Source organism: Setaria italica, chromosome II, assembly GCF_000263155.2.
Source record: "Setaria italica strain Yugu1 chromosome II, Setaria_italica_v2.0, whole genome shotgun sequence".
Taxonomy (NCBI): domain Eukaryota; kingdom Viridiplantae; phylum Streptophyta; class Magnoliopsida; order Poales; family Poaceae; genus Setaria; species Setaria italica.
This window is the reverse complement of record NC_028451.1, coordinates 37,677,701-37,695,715: the sequence shown is the minus strand read 5'-3', so window position 1 is coordinate 37,695,715 and position 18,015 is coordinate 37,677,701. Positions and strand designations below refer to the sequence as shown.

General features: G+C 53.5%; 2 protein-coding genes across 2 annotated transcripts; one reads left to right on the top strand and one right to left on the bottom strand.

Annotated features, from left to right (window-relative positions):
- The first annotated feature begins 6,527 nt into the window (after nt 1-6,527).
- Nucleotides 6,528-8,226, top strand: LOC101778070 (transcription factor PCF2). The gene has a single exon (XM_004957337.3). The coding sequence runs from the start codon at nt 6,828-6,830 to the stop codon at nt 7,824-7,826; it is 999 nt and encodes a 332-aa protein (XP_004957394.1). The 5' UTR covers nt 6,528-6,827; the 3' UTR covers nt 7,827-8,226.
- Nucleotides 8,227-10,615: 2,389 nt separating this feature from the next.
- Nucleotides 10,616-12,276, bottom strand: LOC101768080 (3-ketoacyl-CoA synthase 4). The gene has a single exon (XM_012843922.2). It carries the CDS (start codon nt 12,248-12,250, stop codon nt 10,820-10,822), a length of 1,431 nt encoding a protein of 476 aa, XP_012699376.1. The 5' UTR covers nt 12,251-12,276; the 3' UTR covers nt 10,616-10,819.
- Between the last annotated feature and the right edge of the window lie 5,739 nt (nt 12,277-18,015).

Below are 18,015 nucleotides of genomic sequence, written 5' to 3'. Positions count from 1 at the left end.
ACGTGAGGGCTCCGGACACGACAAACGTCTCGAGGCGTGGCCGCGGGGCCCGCCGGCGCCAGGGGCCAGCTGGATGGAGGGATGATGCGATCTGGCGGGATCGGACGGCCGGGGGCGCCGCGTGGGCCGTGGGCTGGCTGCTAAGACCTTGGTCGTCTGGGCTCTGGGCCTCTCTGGCCCGGTCAGCGGCACCGGTCCGCGATCGTCGCGCGCGCGCGCGTTAGCAGCCGTGTGACGCTAGGCGCTCCTCGCGGCCGGCATTCTCCTCTTTCTTTGACGTGCTGTTCGTTCGTGCACGACCAAGGCGTGATGGTAGCCTGCGACTGCGAGCCACATTGGACGGTTTCGAATGTTATGCTGAATGTGAGTAGCTTTTCAAGATATTGGGTCTGTTCGCTTCAGCTTATTCAGCCGGCTTATCAGCCATCGAACAGTATTTTTCTCTCACAATAAATCAGTTGTTTCAGCTTTTCAGCCGGCTTACAAGTCCAGCCGAATGGGCCCATTGTTTTCAAAATATTGCCCTTGTGCTGTCATATTCCTCACTGATTCAGATGTTCAGTACAATACTAGATCGCAATTCAGTAAGTACCACAAGCTACTGATTCAAAAGATCTGTCGCCGACGATGATCTGCATAGCCTCGAGAGCCGAAAAGAACTGACTGTCCTTTTCCGTCTGCTGGTGCATATGCTTCGTCAATTTCTTCTCCTCTTGCAGTCCTTCGAGGTCCTCCTGTTCACGGAGCTCACCCTCGACAGCTTGGCGGCGAGCAGCTTCCACGGCTTGCCGCTGGATTCCCTCGTAGCCTCTGGAAACAAGATGATCAGCAGGTTCGTCTCGGTAGATGACCACGGCGCCGGCGACGAGGGGCCCCCTCTCTCCGGCGGGGCGGCTGAAGGGCCCCCGGCTACCGGCAGGACCGGGCCCACAGCCTCGGCGGCGGCGAGCGGACCCTGCAGGTTGAGGTTCTCGCCGTCGGCGGCCGCCGCATCCAGCAGCTCCTCGTCCCCCGCGACGGTGTCGATCGGATCACCCACTTCGGCGAACTCGTAGGCGTTGGCGTGTATCTGCTGCGATCGCCGTTTGCAGTAGTGAACGAGCGAGTTGTACTTGATCCTGCACTCGTCGGCCTCGGCCGTGCGTTTCGGGGTGGGCCCACCCGTCCAGCTCTGGCTCTTCTTCGTATGCTCCAACCTCCTGCAGAGTAGCAAACAAAATTAGAACGGCATGCACACGATTACTAAAATACTGGTAGAAGGGTTAATTGGATTCATGAATGCTGTTCCAGCCTCCTACTACATTTGATAAACGGCATGCCCAGCTAAGATCGATCGCCAACTGTGGAAACTATAATGGATTAATGGCACGAATTCGGTTAGACCAGAGAAAGGGAAACGGATGAGAAGAAGAGTACCCGGGAACTTCATGCCACGAATCCGGTTTCAGGCGATTCAGCCGGTAGAGCTTCAACATGTCCCGCGCAATTCGGACCACCGCCTTTGATTCTTGTTTCACCCATCGACTGCGCGGCTGCTGCTGCTCCGCTCCCACCTCCGCCTCGCCGCCCTGCTGCTCCACCACCACGACGCCCCGCTGCTCTGCTCCCGTGCCGACGAGCTGCAACGCCACCACTGCGCGTCTGCGCCACCCTGATGGAGTGTGGTGTCACCCTGATTCCTTTTGAAGCTCTGTTGCTTCTCCATGACAAGAACTTGAAGCTTCTTCGGTTCTCTATACCCCAGAAGCTCTTCAGCTTTTCTAGCAGACCATTTCTTGTGCAGGGTTGCTTCTCCATGTCCAGGATAAAATATTCAAATTGCTCTTTACTTGCTCACCTGATGGTATTGACTATTGAAACATGAAAAAATCCCTAAATTGCGAGGCCTTGTTCTTGCTTAATCCAAGAAACCCCACTATCCCTGCACTTCCACAAATCTCACACCAGTTGATGGAAAAATATCAGGCCTCCAGACCGCATCAAGATGCCCAATAGTTTAGATGTCCTTGAAGAGACCAACAAACCTGTCTCCTCACCAACTGAGGCATCTCCCTTATCTTTGGTTCACAAGAACACCGCTTTGGCTGCTTCACAGATAAACTAGGGCTCCGTGTCCAATACAGGTCTCCGGTAACTGATGCATACAAAAGTGTCTTGCCACTATTTCCGCAATCCTATCGATGCTTGCATCCATTTTTTAGCAGAAGATTAACAATATCAATGTGGCCCTGACTTGCAGCTGTGTCAAAAGCTGTGGCATTTACAGAATTTGTTGTCAACTTGTCATAGCTAACGAGGGAAAGGCCTTCAATACCTCCTTTAAAACATCTGCAAGACCAATAAATTGAACTGATTATGGGCATATTTTCTTAAGAAGGAACAATGAAACGTTTTGAAAAATATGGTCAAATGAAGGAGATGTTGAAAAATATTGATCGCTTATAGTTCAGTCAAGGTTCCAAGCAAACAAAACTAGTAGGGAGCACAATTTTGTTATATCATCGCTAGATTTAAGGCCCTGTAAATTAGATATCATGCCCAAAAGGAATACACCTTCTTTGTTTTGGATGCATCAATAATACTTTCAGCGAGGTCCTTGAAAATTCCAACCCATCATATGTAACAGTTTCTCTGTGAGACTAAGAAAGATAGACATGTCAGGTTGGAACCTAGACCAGATCAGCCAAGTAAATTTAACATCCATTTATTGCAGAGCAGTCAATGTGTAAATGTTTAGTACTCCATGTTCATGAGGAAACAAATTGGGGATAACAATTACTCCAAACTCATAGAAATTTGCAGAAGCTATTGAGATACAAGTCGATTTTCATAATCATAGGAACTGCAAGTACAGATGAACCAATATCTATGGTCACATAGAACTGCAAGTTCAAGCATGAAAATCCACATATTAGAAAATTCAACTAGTTTACTTTACACATCGAATCCACTGGGAAAATCCACAACAGCCTAATCATCAACTAGTTTACTTTACACATCGAATCCACTGGGATCAAATTCCCAAATAAATTACACTTAATGATGAAGGGAAGAAAACTAACCTTGATGGCCCTCACTTTGCCCAAATTTGGAATACTTCAAAGTAGTTAGTGCCTTAGTTGTCTTGATTCCTGCTGACTGTGACGGCATGCCCCTTTCAGTAGGCACATACAGCACAGTGTCACCACCCTGGTTGGTTCTGCCCCACCTGCTCTGGATCGCGCTCTGAAAGGATCTTCTGGACATGAGCAACACTGCCAGCCCTCGCTGCGTGTCGTGGTGTCGTGTCGCCCAGCTTTCCAGGGCTGTCCTTGTTCCTTTTGAAGCTCTGCTGGTTCTCCATTGACAAGAACTCGAAGCTTCTCTGCACGTCTATCCCCCGGAAGCTCTTCAATTTTTCTAGAGCACCATGCCGGCGCTGGGTTGCTTCTCTGTACAAAATCCAATAATTTTACTAGTTCAAGTTGATGGAATTGCAGAAAATCCCAAAACCACCAGATGTTCTTGCAGAATCCAACAAGCTTCAGTTTTGAGATTTGCCGCAAACCCACAATATCATGCTTCAGGAAATTCAGCTTCAGTTTATTGAAAATATCAGGCTTCCAGATTGCAAAGGGGCCAACGGCTTAGCTTGTCCTTGCAGAATCCAAAAAGCCCATCTCCTGACTCCTCACCAATTGGTATTGCTCCCTTAGTTTTCGTCAACAAGAACACCCCTTCGGCTGCTCAGCACATAGACTAAAAGGTCATTCCCAAATTTGTCCATGCCCATGGAGATCTCCAACAGTGGCTCTCCGTTCGGGAGAAAAGAAGATATCCGACTGCGGCTGTCAGGCCAAGAGGCAGAAGCTCGCAGATTTGGAATCCAACCCTTTTTACCACCCTTCAACTGCCTTTGTAGCGTGTGAATGTGATAATGGTCAAATCATGTTCGTGATGTGTATGTTGATCTTGGATGTTGCTTAAGACGCATCTCAAGGACTAAAGACTATTCCGTTTTTAATCAAGCTGACCAGTGGACGGTGACTTGCTTAAGTATGCTTTTCCAGTTTGGAAGGAAAGTGAAACTTTTTCACTGTGGAACTCTTCCTTAAGTTAGCATCCATGTGTTCGGCCTAACTCTAACATGTAGGAGAAATGGTTGAACCAAGATTTCCTCGTACATTATTCGGAGAAAAATAACAGCGAGAAATAACGTGCTGTGGTCGATGCATCGCATCCCGTTTGCTTCAACTCACGCTCAACAACACATCGTTCGGATGAGCACAGTTATGCAGCAGGCACTCAAGTAGGGAATAGGGAATAATAGGGAATCATGCACTCATGCAAGGCTTGGACGGCACACGGGAAAAATAAAAATCTGAGAGCACTGGGCTTCTCAGCCGCAACCAAAAGCGGCACGCCGAGTCGCCGTCAGCCCCACCGGCCACCACCGCGAAGCACTGGACCGGTTTCAGTTTAAAAAGGGTATTGGGCTTGTTTTAATCGATGGGCCTAATTTGTTGCAAATGGTGGGCCTTTGAGGTAATTAATTGCTCATTCCAATTTTTTTATGGAGCATTTGTGAGGAGTCACGAAGCTTTAGTTTCGGCAATTTGTTTGCACATTCACATGAGGCTTGAATAGCGCACAAGGAATAGATAAAATGATTTTGTTTTTGCGAAATGTTCCGAACATTTTCAAATGTTTTCAGCCTAAAACATTACTATTTTTAATGCAGTGAACTCCCGAAACAATTTGTAAAGTTCTGAATGTTTTCTGTAAATGTTCCCTAGCCGAAACAATTACAAACTTCTCTTGCCCAAAACAATTATACATGTTCTGAATACTTTTTTGTCTCAGATATTTTATATTAAATTTTTGCTCTCGGAACATTTCGTTTTGTTTCGCAAATTCAATAATCCTAAACAGAACAAGGCCTAAACCTAGGGAGGCCAACTTCAATCTAGAGTCATGCTCCTCATGAGGGTGGGATGATGTTCATCGCGTGCACTACTGGGACTCTCATGGATGTTCCCTTGCTGGCGGAAGATGGTAAGCCGAAAATCAAAAGGTCCTATATATCAAATGTTACGGACATACCACTACCAGGCATTTTTAAAGAGCAGAGATAATAAATAGTATAAATGTTACTTACTTCCACAACGGGTTCCTCCCGGCACCGGCTTGTGGCATTCGCTTGCAAGGTTGAAGAAGCTTAAATACACTTATTTTTTGTTCGGTCCCAAGCTTTAAGGTTTCTTCGCATTTAAGTAGGACAGCATCTTTTTTATTTATAATAATCTTTCTCACCCCAAACTGGACATTGTAAGCACTAAAACAAATATAAGGAGTTGAAGGATTACTTTGGTAGCCATCACGTGAGAGCGTAGTGGAAGCCACCAGATAAAGTGTTGCCTCTATGCTACTCTAGTCTACAAATGGTCACTATCCCTCCTTCCGTACCACACTTCCGCTCCACGCTACTACTTATAGCATGCGGGGTCCTGCCTAACTACGATTAATAATGCCAAAGAATCCTCGAACTTATATTGCTGAATTAAAATCTAAGTATTAAAGCAGAAAATAAACATCTAGGAATCCTCAAACAAACTAACTATATTTTATTAGATTCGAATCTAATCTAAAAAATAAATGTCCAAGAATCTTTGGACAGATATGCATACACCATTGAAGGCCCCTTACCTCAACTACAAAACTCAAGATAATTTAGTTTTGATATCTCAGCACGACTAGATTTGATATCTTATAAGTAGCTCCAAGTCATATTAAAATTCGATACCAGGAAGGTGGCGAAGCTATAGCAAATTAAAGGAGGGATACATTTACCTCATGGGTTTATAGTGTTGAGCTAAGGAGGGTGCATGTATGGTAAAAATTTAAGCATAATCAATGTTTTTACAAAATTTAGGGGTGCAATTATAATGTAGCTTCACCGTCCACGACTACTGTTGGATCGTTTTTTCCTCCATCTAAGATGGAAATAAAATCCATTGTGATCTTAGATACAACCATACCGGCAGTTAGATGCTCGAACGTCCTTAGCAGGGACGGCCAATGGTCTACTCCTGCAAATAATTATTTCTAGTTGTAAAAGGCAGGAGCGGATTAGCTAACCCGCTCCAAATATGTTTTCAACTGGTCCTATAAAGTCCTTTTGTATTAATGAGATAATTAGGCATCTATCAAAGGAAATTATGTGTGAGAGAACGAGGTTCCAGGTATGAAATTAAAGTTTTACTATGCGTGCATATATGTGATGTTTGTATATGTATTGTATTTTTTTGAAAAAAATGCTAAAAGTTACTTTATTTGTTTAGTTAATATTCAGCTACGCCACCAGATTTGGACAAGGATTATAATAACACAAAACTTTGCTCCACGAGGCCGTTAGTATTTTTCCTTCTCCAAAGAGTGGGTCACATGTCAGTCCACGAGGCCCTCATGACAGACTGACAGCCATTTGAAGTTCTGAACCTTAAAATCTGCTAAAAATAACTGTTTATTCCTTTATAACCCTTGTTTATTCAATTTTAGAGTAACACCCTTGTTTATTCATTATTGATACTTGCCGCTTTTTTTTTTCCAAGCAGTCATGGGCCGAATCTTCCATTCCGTTCTTTCCCCGCAAGTTTGGCCCATTCGGCGGTGGCCCCGTAACCCTATCTTGCGGGACCCATCGTCCAGAGAGTCAAATAAAACGCCAGGGCGAGTCCTCTTCCAAAAGACGGCGCCGCCAAATCGAAACAGAGGCAGACCCCACCCGAAGAAGCACCGGCGACGAAGGGGGAGCCCAAGCGAAGCGTGGCTCGCTAATCCGATCTCTCATGGAGTCCCGGGCGCCGGGCAGGGACGAGGAGGACGCAGAGGCGCTCTTCCTCGCGGCCGAGGCCGTCGGCAACGGGGCGGCGGCGGCCGTCACGGTGGCTGTTGACGCGATGGGCTCGGTCCAGGCGGACGGGTCCGGCCTGCCGAAGCCGGAGCCCGTGCCGGTGGAGTTCCTGGGCGGCGGGCTCCAGCTCGCCAACCCGCGCCCCGCACCGCGGTACCGCGACCGGCACACCAAGGTGGAGGGCCGCGGGCGGCGCATCCGCATGGCGGCGCCGTGCGCGGCGAGGGTCGCCCGCCTCACGCGCGACCTGGGGCACAAATCCGACGGCGAGACCGTCCGCTGGCTGCTGCAGCAGTCGGAGCCGGCCATCATCGCCGCCACGGGCACGGGCACGGTCCCCGCGATCGCCGTCACGGGCTCCGACGGCGTGCTCCGCCTCCCCGCCGAGCCGCCCCCCGCTGACGCCGACGGCGAGCAGCAGGACCCGGCCCCCAAGCGCCGCCGCAAGCTCCAGCCGACTCGCGCCGCTGCGGGACCCTCGGCGCCGGCCCCCGCGGCGTACTACCCCTTCGTCGCCGACCCCCTCCTCCAAGCCAACGGCGGCGGTGCGATTTCCATCTCCAGCGGCCTCGCCCCCGCATCCGCTCCCGCGGGGCCCGCAGGCGCCATCCCTTTCCTCGCCATACCGGCGCCTGCCCCCGGGGCAAGTGGCGACGGGAAGCAGGTGATCCCGACGGCGGCTATGTGGATGGTTCCGCAGCAGGTCGGCGCAGCAGGCGCGGCCAACCAGCCGACTCATTTTTGGGCGTTCCCAACCAATCCTGAACTCTTCAACGTCGGCAACTTCCAGCAGCAAGCGGTGTACGATGCGGAGCAGCTTGCCGGCAACGGAGATTCAGAGGACCAGCAGTTCGGCGGCCACCAGATCGGTGAGGGGGAGGGGGAGGGGGAGGACGAAGAAATCGCCGTGACGGATTCCAGTTCAGAAGAGTAGCAGCCCAGCATTGTCATTGTGAAGTCAACTCCCAAGATTCCAACCCAAAGACTAGTGAAGACTATCAAACTTTTCTTCTCTTTTGTGGTAGAAAGTAAAAACTAGAAGTAGGTACTCAAGGTTATGTGATGCTAGTTTTGAAATTGCTAATTGACATTGGAACCTTGTTGGGAGAACAGAGAGTTCCGTTGGATTTATGGATCATTCCATGGTAGCGATTTGATAAATCTCAAATGTGACGATACCTAGAACCCCCCAAGTGTTTGGCACCATATAGATTATGCGAACTTCATGATAACCATGTGACAGAAAGTTTAGGTACAGGTATCTAAACTTACTCGCCGTTGTGATCATTTCCCGCTACTTTGCGATTGGAACGTTATCTTGGATATTCTTGTTTGATGCTACAGCTCCATAGTCAAACGATCTTCATGGCTTCTTACTCGCCATTGCCGCATCATGGGAGGACAAATCCTCCAGTTCCAGATTTTCTCCTTGATGCATTTGGATCGACCAACATGATTGTGTCTAGGTGGCGCCTAAGTTGCCACTGTAAGTCTAAGGCTGCTACTTATATAACTCATGATCTTGTTATCGTAGAAAAGGGTTACCTCTTATTGCTGCCTAACATTGATCAGTGTGGTTTTGTGTAAAATAAGGAGTTTCTTATTGAGAATTTCACCTTCTGAAATGTGAATGATTTCGAATTTACAGTGAAAGTTAACACATACATCAATGCTGTGTTGCGATAAGTGTTAACATAGAACCGTCTTTGTTCTCTTGTTGAGTCAGGGCGGCCTCGTTGACCGCGTGAGGACGGAGGCCGCTGGCAGCTTCGGCCTTTGGGCCGTTGCCCACTGAAACACGCCGACGCGGCCGCGCTCGGCCGGTGGCCTGCTGCTGCTCACCCGCCGCTGGCCGAGCGGCGTGAACGCTGACGAGGCTGATGGACGCGCGCTCACGACCTCGCATCCGATGCGCAGGCGGGCCGCGCGCGGCGAAATCTGGCACCGCGTCGGCGCGTCGGCGTGCACGTCGGGCGACCGGCGCGCGTGGCAGTCGATGGCCACGTTGAATTGAATTGTAATATAAGTTCTCGCTTTTCACCTCTCGTATTTTAAATCAGATTTTTCGTTTCTCATAGTTCAAATCTCTATAGCAAGTAACCATGTAAGCGAGAATCGGTGAAAATAAGCAAAATATTTAGTGGAATTTTACTTATTTCCACCGATAAACCGCTTATAAAAAAACAAACAGGGTCGAAATCGCATCTCAGGTTACAGAGGCCGAAATCGCATCTCAGGTTACAGAGGCCGAGAGAGCCGTGGGAGCTAGGAACACAAGAACACGGGCGGCGGCGCGTGCGGACGTGCGGTCCGGGCGGAGTCGAGGGACACCATGGCGCGCGGCGCGGGGGAGGGAGCGCCAGTTTTTCTTCGCATCGGGGGTGGGGTGGGGGGCGTGCTCGGGGTCGGGTCGTCGGGGCAGCGAGGAGTACGGTCACTGGCGTGGCATACAGCAAACTGGCATCGACCCGCGCCCCGCGAAGCGATCACACCTGTACGCGCTGCTCGGCGGCAGCTGCAGCAAGGGCGTAGCGAGAGCAGCCGGGATTGGTGCCGGACGCAGTTGAGTTGCCTGCTACTGTTCTCCCTTCTCTCGCATAGTAAAGCTGCTGTTTGTACTTGAACAGTTTTTGCTGCTCGAATGGCTTTGAGATGATGAGATCTATGCCTGGACGGCGGGAAGAATGAAATCATCTCGCGTTACTCTTGGTTCGCACTCCCACCACACCAACTCGTGACCGGAACCTTTGCTCTCAAACCATACAAAACTCGATCATATTCATACTCGGATGATGCTAGCCCGAACCAAGTGGGAAATCTGGCTCGCCTTTTCGCCTCAGTTCTCTTGCTTGGCTTGGTTCAGTGGTGACCGGTGAGTGCTGTAAAACTGTGTCACTCTGCACACACCATGATTCATGGGTGCAGTGCAGTCAAGAGTGCGCAGCTTTGACCTCGAGCCACTGTCCAGCGGAGTCCGTAGACTCTGGAGTTAACAGCTTACGATTTTACTGCGGCTGCCGCCGACTGGTACGGGTAGGCGGCCATAACTCTTGGCAACGTGCAGTGCCTTCCTCTCCTTTCCGGCCTTCCCCGTCGTCGGACGAGATGCCGAACAGCGTACCTGCCCCCCAACATTTAAGCCGCTGGCTGCTGCAGGGCATCACACTTTACTACTAGACACCACAGTACCAGGCGCGATCATGGGATTAGTTCCATCGGCACATTTGTTGCCAGTAAACCGTGGTACGTACAGATGCAGTGCAACGTAGGCTGTTTTTTTAGTCCGGACTAAAATTATTATTATATCGAATATTTGGAGGTAAATTAGGAGAGCTAATTATAAAACTAATTACAGCGATGGAGGCTAATTCACAAGACGAATCTATTAAGCTTAATTAATCCATCATTAGCACATGTTTATTATAGCATCATATTGTCAAATCATAGACTAATTAGGTTTAATAAATTCATCTCGCAAATTAGCCTCCGGCTGTGCAATTGATTTTATAATTAGTCTATATTTAATATTTCTAATTAGTATCTAAATAAATAATAGGAATTTTAGCCTACGAAACCTGCTCGAGCCGAGCCGTGAAGCACGAACGGGGCCATGCAAATGCAGGTGAGCCGGCCAGCTGGATACTGTCGCCGCCGTTCATCGTCGTGTTTCAAGCCTCCTTCTACTTTTATTACGCATTTATTCAAACTCGGAGGTAGGTTTCATGGGAAAATACGTCGTACACTTGATCCATCTCAAATCACAAACACAAAAGCAAGGAGTACAGCGAGTTCATATCACTAGGGAGTCTAGGAAACTCGATGGGAATGCACATGAAAATGAAGTGCTTTCTTCTTCAAGAACATCGCTCGATCGAGCTGCAGCCTGCACGACGGGTTCACCCAAAGCAAACCAAGTGGCCTTTGCACTTACATTTCCGTCACGGCGTACTTGTGGATGCAGCCCACCCAGGGCCCCAGCTCGCGCTCCCCGTCGCTCCCGGCGACGCGCTCCCACACCAAGCTGTTGGCCTTGAGCCCGCTGCCGATGCCGAGCTGCCACACCGTGTCGCCCGCGCGGACCCGCCCCTTGGCCTCCAGGTACGCCAGCTGGTACCACAGCGACGCCGCCGACTGGTTCCCGAACCGGTGGAACGTCATCAGCGCCGCCTCCATCTCCCGCTCCCCCAGCCCGAGACCCTGCCCGAGCCGCCAGATCATCGGCCGCCCCGACGACGGCAGGCAGAAGTGCTCCGCCGCCGCGCGGAAGTCCGGCAGCGGCACGGCGCCGCGGGGGAGCTTGCTGCTGTCGCCATCGCGGGATGACCGGAGCAGCGCGAGCGCGTACCGCAGCTTCTCGCGCCAGGGGAGGATGGACAGGCCGAGCGTCACGAGGTGCGCGCGAAGCAGCTCGCTCACCATGCGCCCGACGCCCTGCCCCAGGGTGAAGCCGGTGATGCCCTCGTCGTCCTCGTCGCGGTACCCGGAGCGGTAGCTCCGGTCGTTGGCGATCTGGTTCGTGCGCGTCAGGCTCGCCAGCCGGTACTTCACCGGCGCGGCGCCGCGGCCGTTGGTGACGAGCGCGGCGGAGCAGCCCGTGCGGAAGTAGCAGTTGAGGAGCAGCTTGCCCTGGTCCTTGCCGCTGTACCACCCGACGGTGACGATCTCGGCGCTGACGACGATGGCGTACGGCATGGCGTGCGTGAGCAGGAGCCTCCTCGCGACATCCACACCCACGACGCCCGCGGCGCAGCCCATGCCTGAGAGGTTGAAGGTCTTGACGTCATCTCGCATGCGGTAGCGGTTGGCAATGATGGCGGCGAGCGACGGGGCCGGGCAGAAGCCGCTGCAGTTGACGACGAGCGCCCCGACGGCGGACGGCGGGACGCCGGTCTTGGCGAAGAGGTCGTCGAGGGCCGGGAAGAAGAGCATGTGGGCCTCCTGGACGGCGTCGGCGTGCGTGGCCGCCGGCGGGATGTAGTGCAGCGACGGCGGGAAGTAGGTCTCGTTGCCCATGCCGCTGGCCTCGATGACCTTGGTCATGAACTCGACGCTGCCGTCGTCGAAGCAACCGATGAGCCGGAAGTGCTCAAGCAGCCCCGCCACCGGGATGCGCAGCCGGCGTGGAGGCTTCAGGCAGGAGAAGTCGACCAGCCCGATCTCCGCCGCCGCGATGCGGCGCCGGAGGCGGTTGAAGATGAGCATCGCCGCCACGGGGGCAAGGTAGAGCGCCGCATTGCGCCGGAACGCGAAGACGAGGAGCTCCGCGGCGAGGCAGAGGAGGAGCGTGGCGGCGCCGAGGAGGCCGTGCAGCGCGGCGAGGAGGTGGTCTCGGTGAGCGATGTCCATGCCCTCGGGCATTGCTGGCTGCTGTGCGCGGTTTCAGTGTGCAGTGCACCCCGAACGAGAACTGCGCTGGGGGTGTGAGGCTTTATAGAGGGTTTTCGACGACGACGATCAGAGCACCAGAGCAGGTGGCATCAGGGGCACCAAATGCTTTGGGTCAGTACATCATGACTCACGCAGACAGTGCACAGTGAAAGAGCGGATATCGTGCGGTTGGCAGGTGGAACGCACAGTAGCGATCTTGTGTGGTGAAATTCTTGGCTTTTTATTTGACTCTTTATTCAACTTGGTAAAAAGATTCCTCTCTATATTAAGTTGCTCGGTGTAAAAAATCATACAACGTTTGAAGAGGGTAGGCATGGTTCCCCCGCCTGCCCCTGACCCCCTCCGCCGCCGCCCCGTACCTCCCTGCCGACCCGGCCAGCCCTGGCTGGGCCACCCAAGCTCCTCCGCCGCTCACGCGAGTCCGCCGTGGAAGGCAGTTTCGCGGGTCGGGCCCGTGGTGTGCGGATCTGAGGGATGATTTCCTCGAATCTCCACCGCCACCGCCCAGAACTAGGCGCCCCGTCACCGATGGCGTTGACTTCGTCCCGGCCACCCCATCCCCCAATCCCCTGCGCGCCAACGCGTCGTCGAACGCTGAGGTCGTCAGGCGCACTATACCAGCATTCATGGCGCATCGCCCCTGACCTCAACAATCGCTGCACGGCCGCCCCACCCTCTTTGCTCCATGGAGTAACTCCTTGCAGCATGGTGATGTTGAGCGGCGCGGGTCTGCTGGCGACCAACACTGGAGGGTGCCCCGAGACAACGTGCCAGCCCAGCGCCATCACATCCATCAGCCATCAGAGCCAGGCTGGAATTACGTCCAACGCAAGCGCGGGAGAAGGAGTGCTCAAGCGGGCCAATGAGAGGTCGACACGGCCATCAACGTTCATGGTGGTGCGCAGCGAGGCCATCCCAGCAGCCTTGCCCGTCTGCAGCGCTACTGGCCTTCAAGAAACACATGCAAGGAAGGTGCTTCATTTGTCTTGCAGCTGACCACTGCGCCGCGCTCTGCCGGGATCCCGTCAATCGCTTTCACTGCCGCTGCTACAGCCACACAGAGGCTCGCTGCCTGGACCGCCACCCGGCAGCCACCGGCTGAAGCGTCCCCACATAAGTAGAGACTAAATGTGATACAAATATCAGTCCCAGAAGGCTGATAACACATTTATTCGACAGATAATTCAGTTACCGTACAACTCCCGAGGGTGTGGGCGTGAAAGCCACGCAGCGATAAACAGTAAATAAATGACGGCGGCTAACCAAGCGACTGCCAGAAGACAGCACTCGGGACTACACGGCAGCAGCAGCATCTTGGGCAGGACAACACCACAGGCAGCGTCGGGTGCGGACACAACCTCTACTCGAGGTCTTCTGCGACGAAATCAGGGTCTTCCTCTGTAGCAATGAAGCAAGGGTGAGTACTAACGTACTCAACAAGTCCAACCCTATCCACGGAGGGGATACAAGCAAGTTTATGCACAAGTATAACAAGAATGGGCCAGAGTTTATTTGCGGAAAGCTAGATTTTAACACATGCAGGGGATCGTTTTCGAAAAGGTTTTTGTAAAGGTTTCCTTTAATCCCTGAACATTGAGTGGGGTGGATCCTACACAAAGGATCCAAGCTTTTATCGCTATCGGACTCTTTGTCCGTCATAGCGCACGGCACAACTGCCGGATTTTTCTGAAATTCCACACACGCGCACACACACACACACATGACATTCTTGCCCAAACACTAGTTAAGTGACCAAGCCGTAACTCGTCCAATACCGTGGACACGGCTACCCGGATAGGTTTTAACTCTGCAGAGGGTGTACACTTTTCCCACAAGTAGGGTATCGTAGCACAATCACCTTAGTGACGGTACGGATCCTAACAAAGCCATTACCCACCTTAGCTAAGACTGGCTAGCTCTCGCGGAAACACCCAAGGGGTTCACGGCTCGGCCAGGAGACCGTAACCGGGACTTAAGTCACCAAGATCTTACTCCTTTTCCATGGGTTCCCGTTGCTCACCAGCACTCCTGAGGACTAACCATCCAGCTAGTGGGATTTATGCTAAGCCGTTGCCCATACAACGGTCGAGTGGTTGCACGATAGTGGAATTAGGCAAGATGACACATCAACTCAGTCCTTAATTACGACCGGATGGATATCTCCCGACATTGCTCAACCACCAAGGTACGAGCACAACAACGTGGCATCCCACACAAGGAACACCCATCCATCCCGTCTACACATTCCTTTTCCCCGAACCCAAAAGCCATTCCTCTTACTTGGACACACACACACATTCATTTCCCGAAAACACCATGGTAATAATGATTGCAGTTGAGTAACAAATTCCTAAGCGTTCTAGCAGCGGTTATCAACTAAACAGAGCGAGTCATATTTAGAGATAAGCATAGGACAACAAGGAATGTTCATATCAATCAAGGGGTGGCTATCCAACCATGTCTTGCGATAAAATAATATGCATTTTGTAAAACAGGCCAATAGGTCGTGTTTGAAAAACTAGGTATTAAGTATGCATCAAAGGGTGAGATTGGACTTGCCGTCTTCAAAGCCTTCCGGGAGTTCCGGCTCGCGGTACTGGTCCTCGGGCTCGGGCTCGCGATCAAACTCCTCCTCGGGCAATCCGCGATCTACGGCACACACAAGCAGGCACACAAATAAATAAAAGAGAAACGATTTTTAACCGTGAGCTCCGAACAGGAAACGCGAACGGAAAATAGGTAGAGGGATTATTTTTGGGAAATTTGGATATAGATCGGCGAAAGTATTCTGGAGGATGACGTGGTAAAATTTGGGGTTAATTGGAGGAAGTTTGGCGCATGACGGGTTAAACACGATTTAGGAGCTTAAACGGAGGCTTAAGGGCTGATTTTCAGTAACCAGGGACCTATTTGTAATTTCTTTCGGAAGTGGAGGGGCCTATGTGTAATTTGGGTAAACTTGGGGGTCGGATCTAAAATCAAAGGAAATCTTCTCCTTCTTCTCCAGGAACTTGGAGAGGAAGAGGGGGAGAGAATGGGCCGGCGGCCGGCCGGCCGGGCGTCGCCGGCGGCGAGCCGGGGGCGGCGGGCGGTGGAGGAAGGGGAGGGGGCCCCGTTTTGCCCCTCACCTTGGGGGGAAATGGAGAGGAGTAGCTGGGTGGCGTCGGCCTTCGGGCGGAGAGGAGCCGGCGGCTTGCGGCGGCGGCGGCGGATGGGCGACGGGCGGCAGGTGGCTGTGGCGGTGTGTGGAGGAGAGAGCGGCGGGCGGGCTCCTTTTATAGGCGGTGAGGTGGCCGGCGGGGTAGGGGCCCGGCAATGGCCGGTGGTGGCGGTGGCACGGCAAGGAGGTGGGGGCTCGGCTCGGGGGGGTAGCGGGCGGCGGCCGGCGATGGCCGGCACGGCACCGGTGCCGTGCCGGGCGAGAGAGGAGGGGTAGGGGCCGGCAGCGGGATTATGGCGCGGGCCCGAAGGAGGCCGGCGGCGCAGGCAACCGGGGCCTGGGTCGGGCGCACGGCCCGAGGGGCGGCGTGGTGGCGCCGGCCGGGCGGCGGGCCCCTGGCGTGCGAGGCCGGGCGGCGTGCCCCTGGCGCGCGAGGCCGGGCGGAGTGGCGCCAGTGGCGCCGGGAGTTAAGAGCTGGGGCCGGACGGGTGGTGCCAGGAAGAAGGATGAGATGGAGCGAGAAGGAGGGAGGAAGAAGAAGAAGGATGAGGAAGAAAGAAGAAGGAGGAAAAAGGAAAGGGAAAAGGGGGAGGAAAAGAGAAAGAAAAGGGAGAGACCGGGCGGCACTCGCGGCACGCGGTCGCAGCACGCGCACGGCGTCTGACACCGGCACGCGGCGAGATTCGCGGGCACAGATAAAAAGACAGGTGGGGGTCGGCATGGGTACCGGGACGGCGAAATCGCCGGGGAGACTTCTGATTTCCGGGAGCTCAGCGATAAAAAGATTTTAAAGACGGTTTTTAACGGGTGATTTTAGTTAGTGATTTCTGCGGGCGTTACACCGGCCCTGCGAATCAAAGCCGCCCAGTCCCTCGCACGTCTCCCGCCACCGCGTGTCAAGGCCACCTGCCACATCCACAATGCCTGCCTCCACCGTCTCCCACTGCGACACATGCAACGCCTCCTCACCGTGCTTCGGGCCACCACCGCCGAGGTCGCTCCCCCGACCTCAACCTCGTCCACGGAGGACGCCTCTCCTGCCGCCTCCGCCGGTCACTACGGCATCCAGGATGTCGCGTTTGGGCGACCCGAGCACCAGGCCGGAGGAGGAGTTCCTCTTTGTCGCATTTGTCCTTCGACCTTGAGAAGGAGGCCCAAGAGTGGGAGGGCATGGTGCTCATCATGATGGCCATGAGCGCACCCACCTCGACGAGTGTCCGCGAGGTTGAGGCGGCAATCCTTGATGAGACACGCCTTCACCACGGTGAGGTAACTATCTCCTGCCACCAGCCACAGCTGTTCCTGCTCAAGTTCGCCCACCGTCGCCATGCCGAGGAAGCCACCATGATGCGCTGCATCAAGCATCACGACATTGTGTTGAACGTCCGCCCCTGGAGGAGCTTGGAGTGCGCCCTCGTGCGGCCTGCTTCAGGGTCCGCATTTGCCTGGAGGGTGTCCCCATGCACGCATGGATGCCAAAAATCGTGGAGAGGCTCATCGGGCGCACTTGTGTGTTGGAGTGCATCGACACCAACCTTTTGCACCCCGACGACACCATCACAATTGACCTGTGGGCCTGGACGTCCAACCCATGCAAGATCCCTAAGAAGCTGTGGCTCACCCTCACCCCCAGGGAGGAGGTTGTTGTGACCACTGTGCCACCGACGCCTTGGCAAAAAGGCGCCAAGTACCGTGTCCTCCCGCACTTGGAGTGGATCCATGACTACACGATGGTGTCCGTCAATCCTCATGGATCTAGGATGATGCCATAGCCGAAGAAGAGGAAGCTCTTGTGGGAACACGGTGCCGTCGACGGGGAGCCGCCTTTGACGCCCGCGTTCGCGCCATTCAACGTTCCACCTCTGGTCTGGAACGTGCACCAGGACGGATGGGGGGACGAGGAGGCCCGTCGCCGCGCCTGCCATGGTGGCAAGCAGAGCGGCCGGCACGAGGACGACAACAACGACCGCCCCCAACACTCACACTACAACAACGATCACCCCAGGTGTGAATGGGAATGACACCGACGTAGAGGCCAAGACGACAATGAAGATGACAGTCGCTCTTATCGCCGCGAGCCGCAGGCCCGACATATCCAGGATGCTCTAAGCGCATGCTAGGAGCTGGTCTACAGGGAGCGGGACCGCTCCCCACGGCGCCACCAAGGAGGCTATCATCAAGGTGGACGATGCAGGGACACCTTCCTGCCGGCTGCTGTTGCCAGGCTCCCAAGAGTTGATGATCTGAAGGCCCGACGCACAGCTGAACAGCAATTCCTTTTCAGGGCAAAGGTGGCCTCCATTCAAGATGTGGTGAATAACTTATCGAAGCATCACTCTGTGCAGCTGAACCATGATCTCATCGTGCTGGCGATGGAGGACTACATCCTCAAGGCGACGGCACTAGCAGATTGGCTTGGCATCGATGAACCGTCCCACTGCCGGGGCGGGGGAATGAAGTCTTGTCCGCTTCAACAGAGGCGATCGAGCCTCTGGATGGCGGCCACGCCAAGAGTCTAAGTAGATTTTCTGGTTCCTATGTTTGCGTGGAGACTGGACCCTTCCTCCGAAAGGAA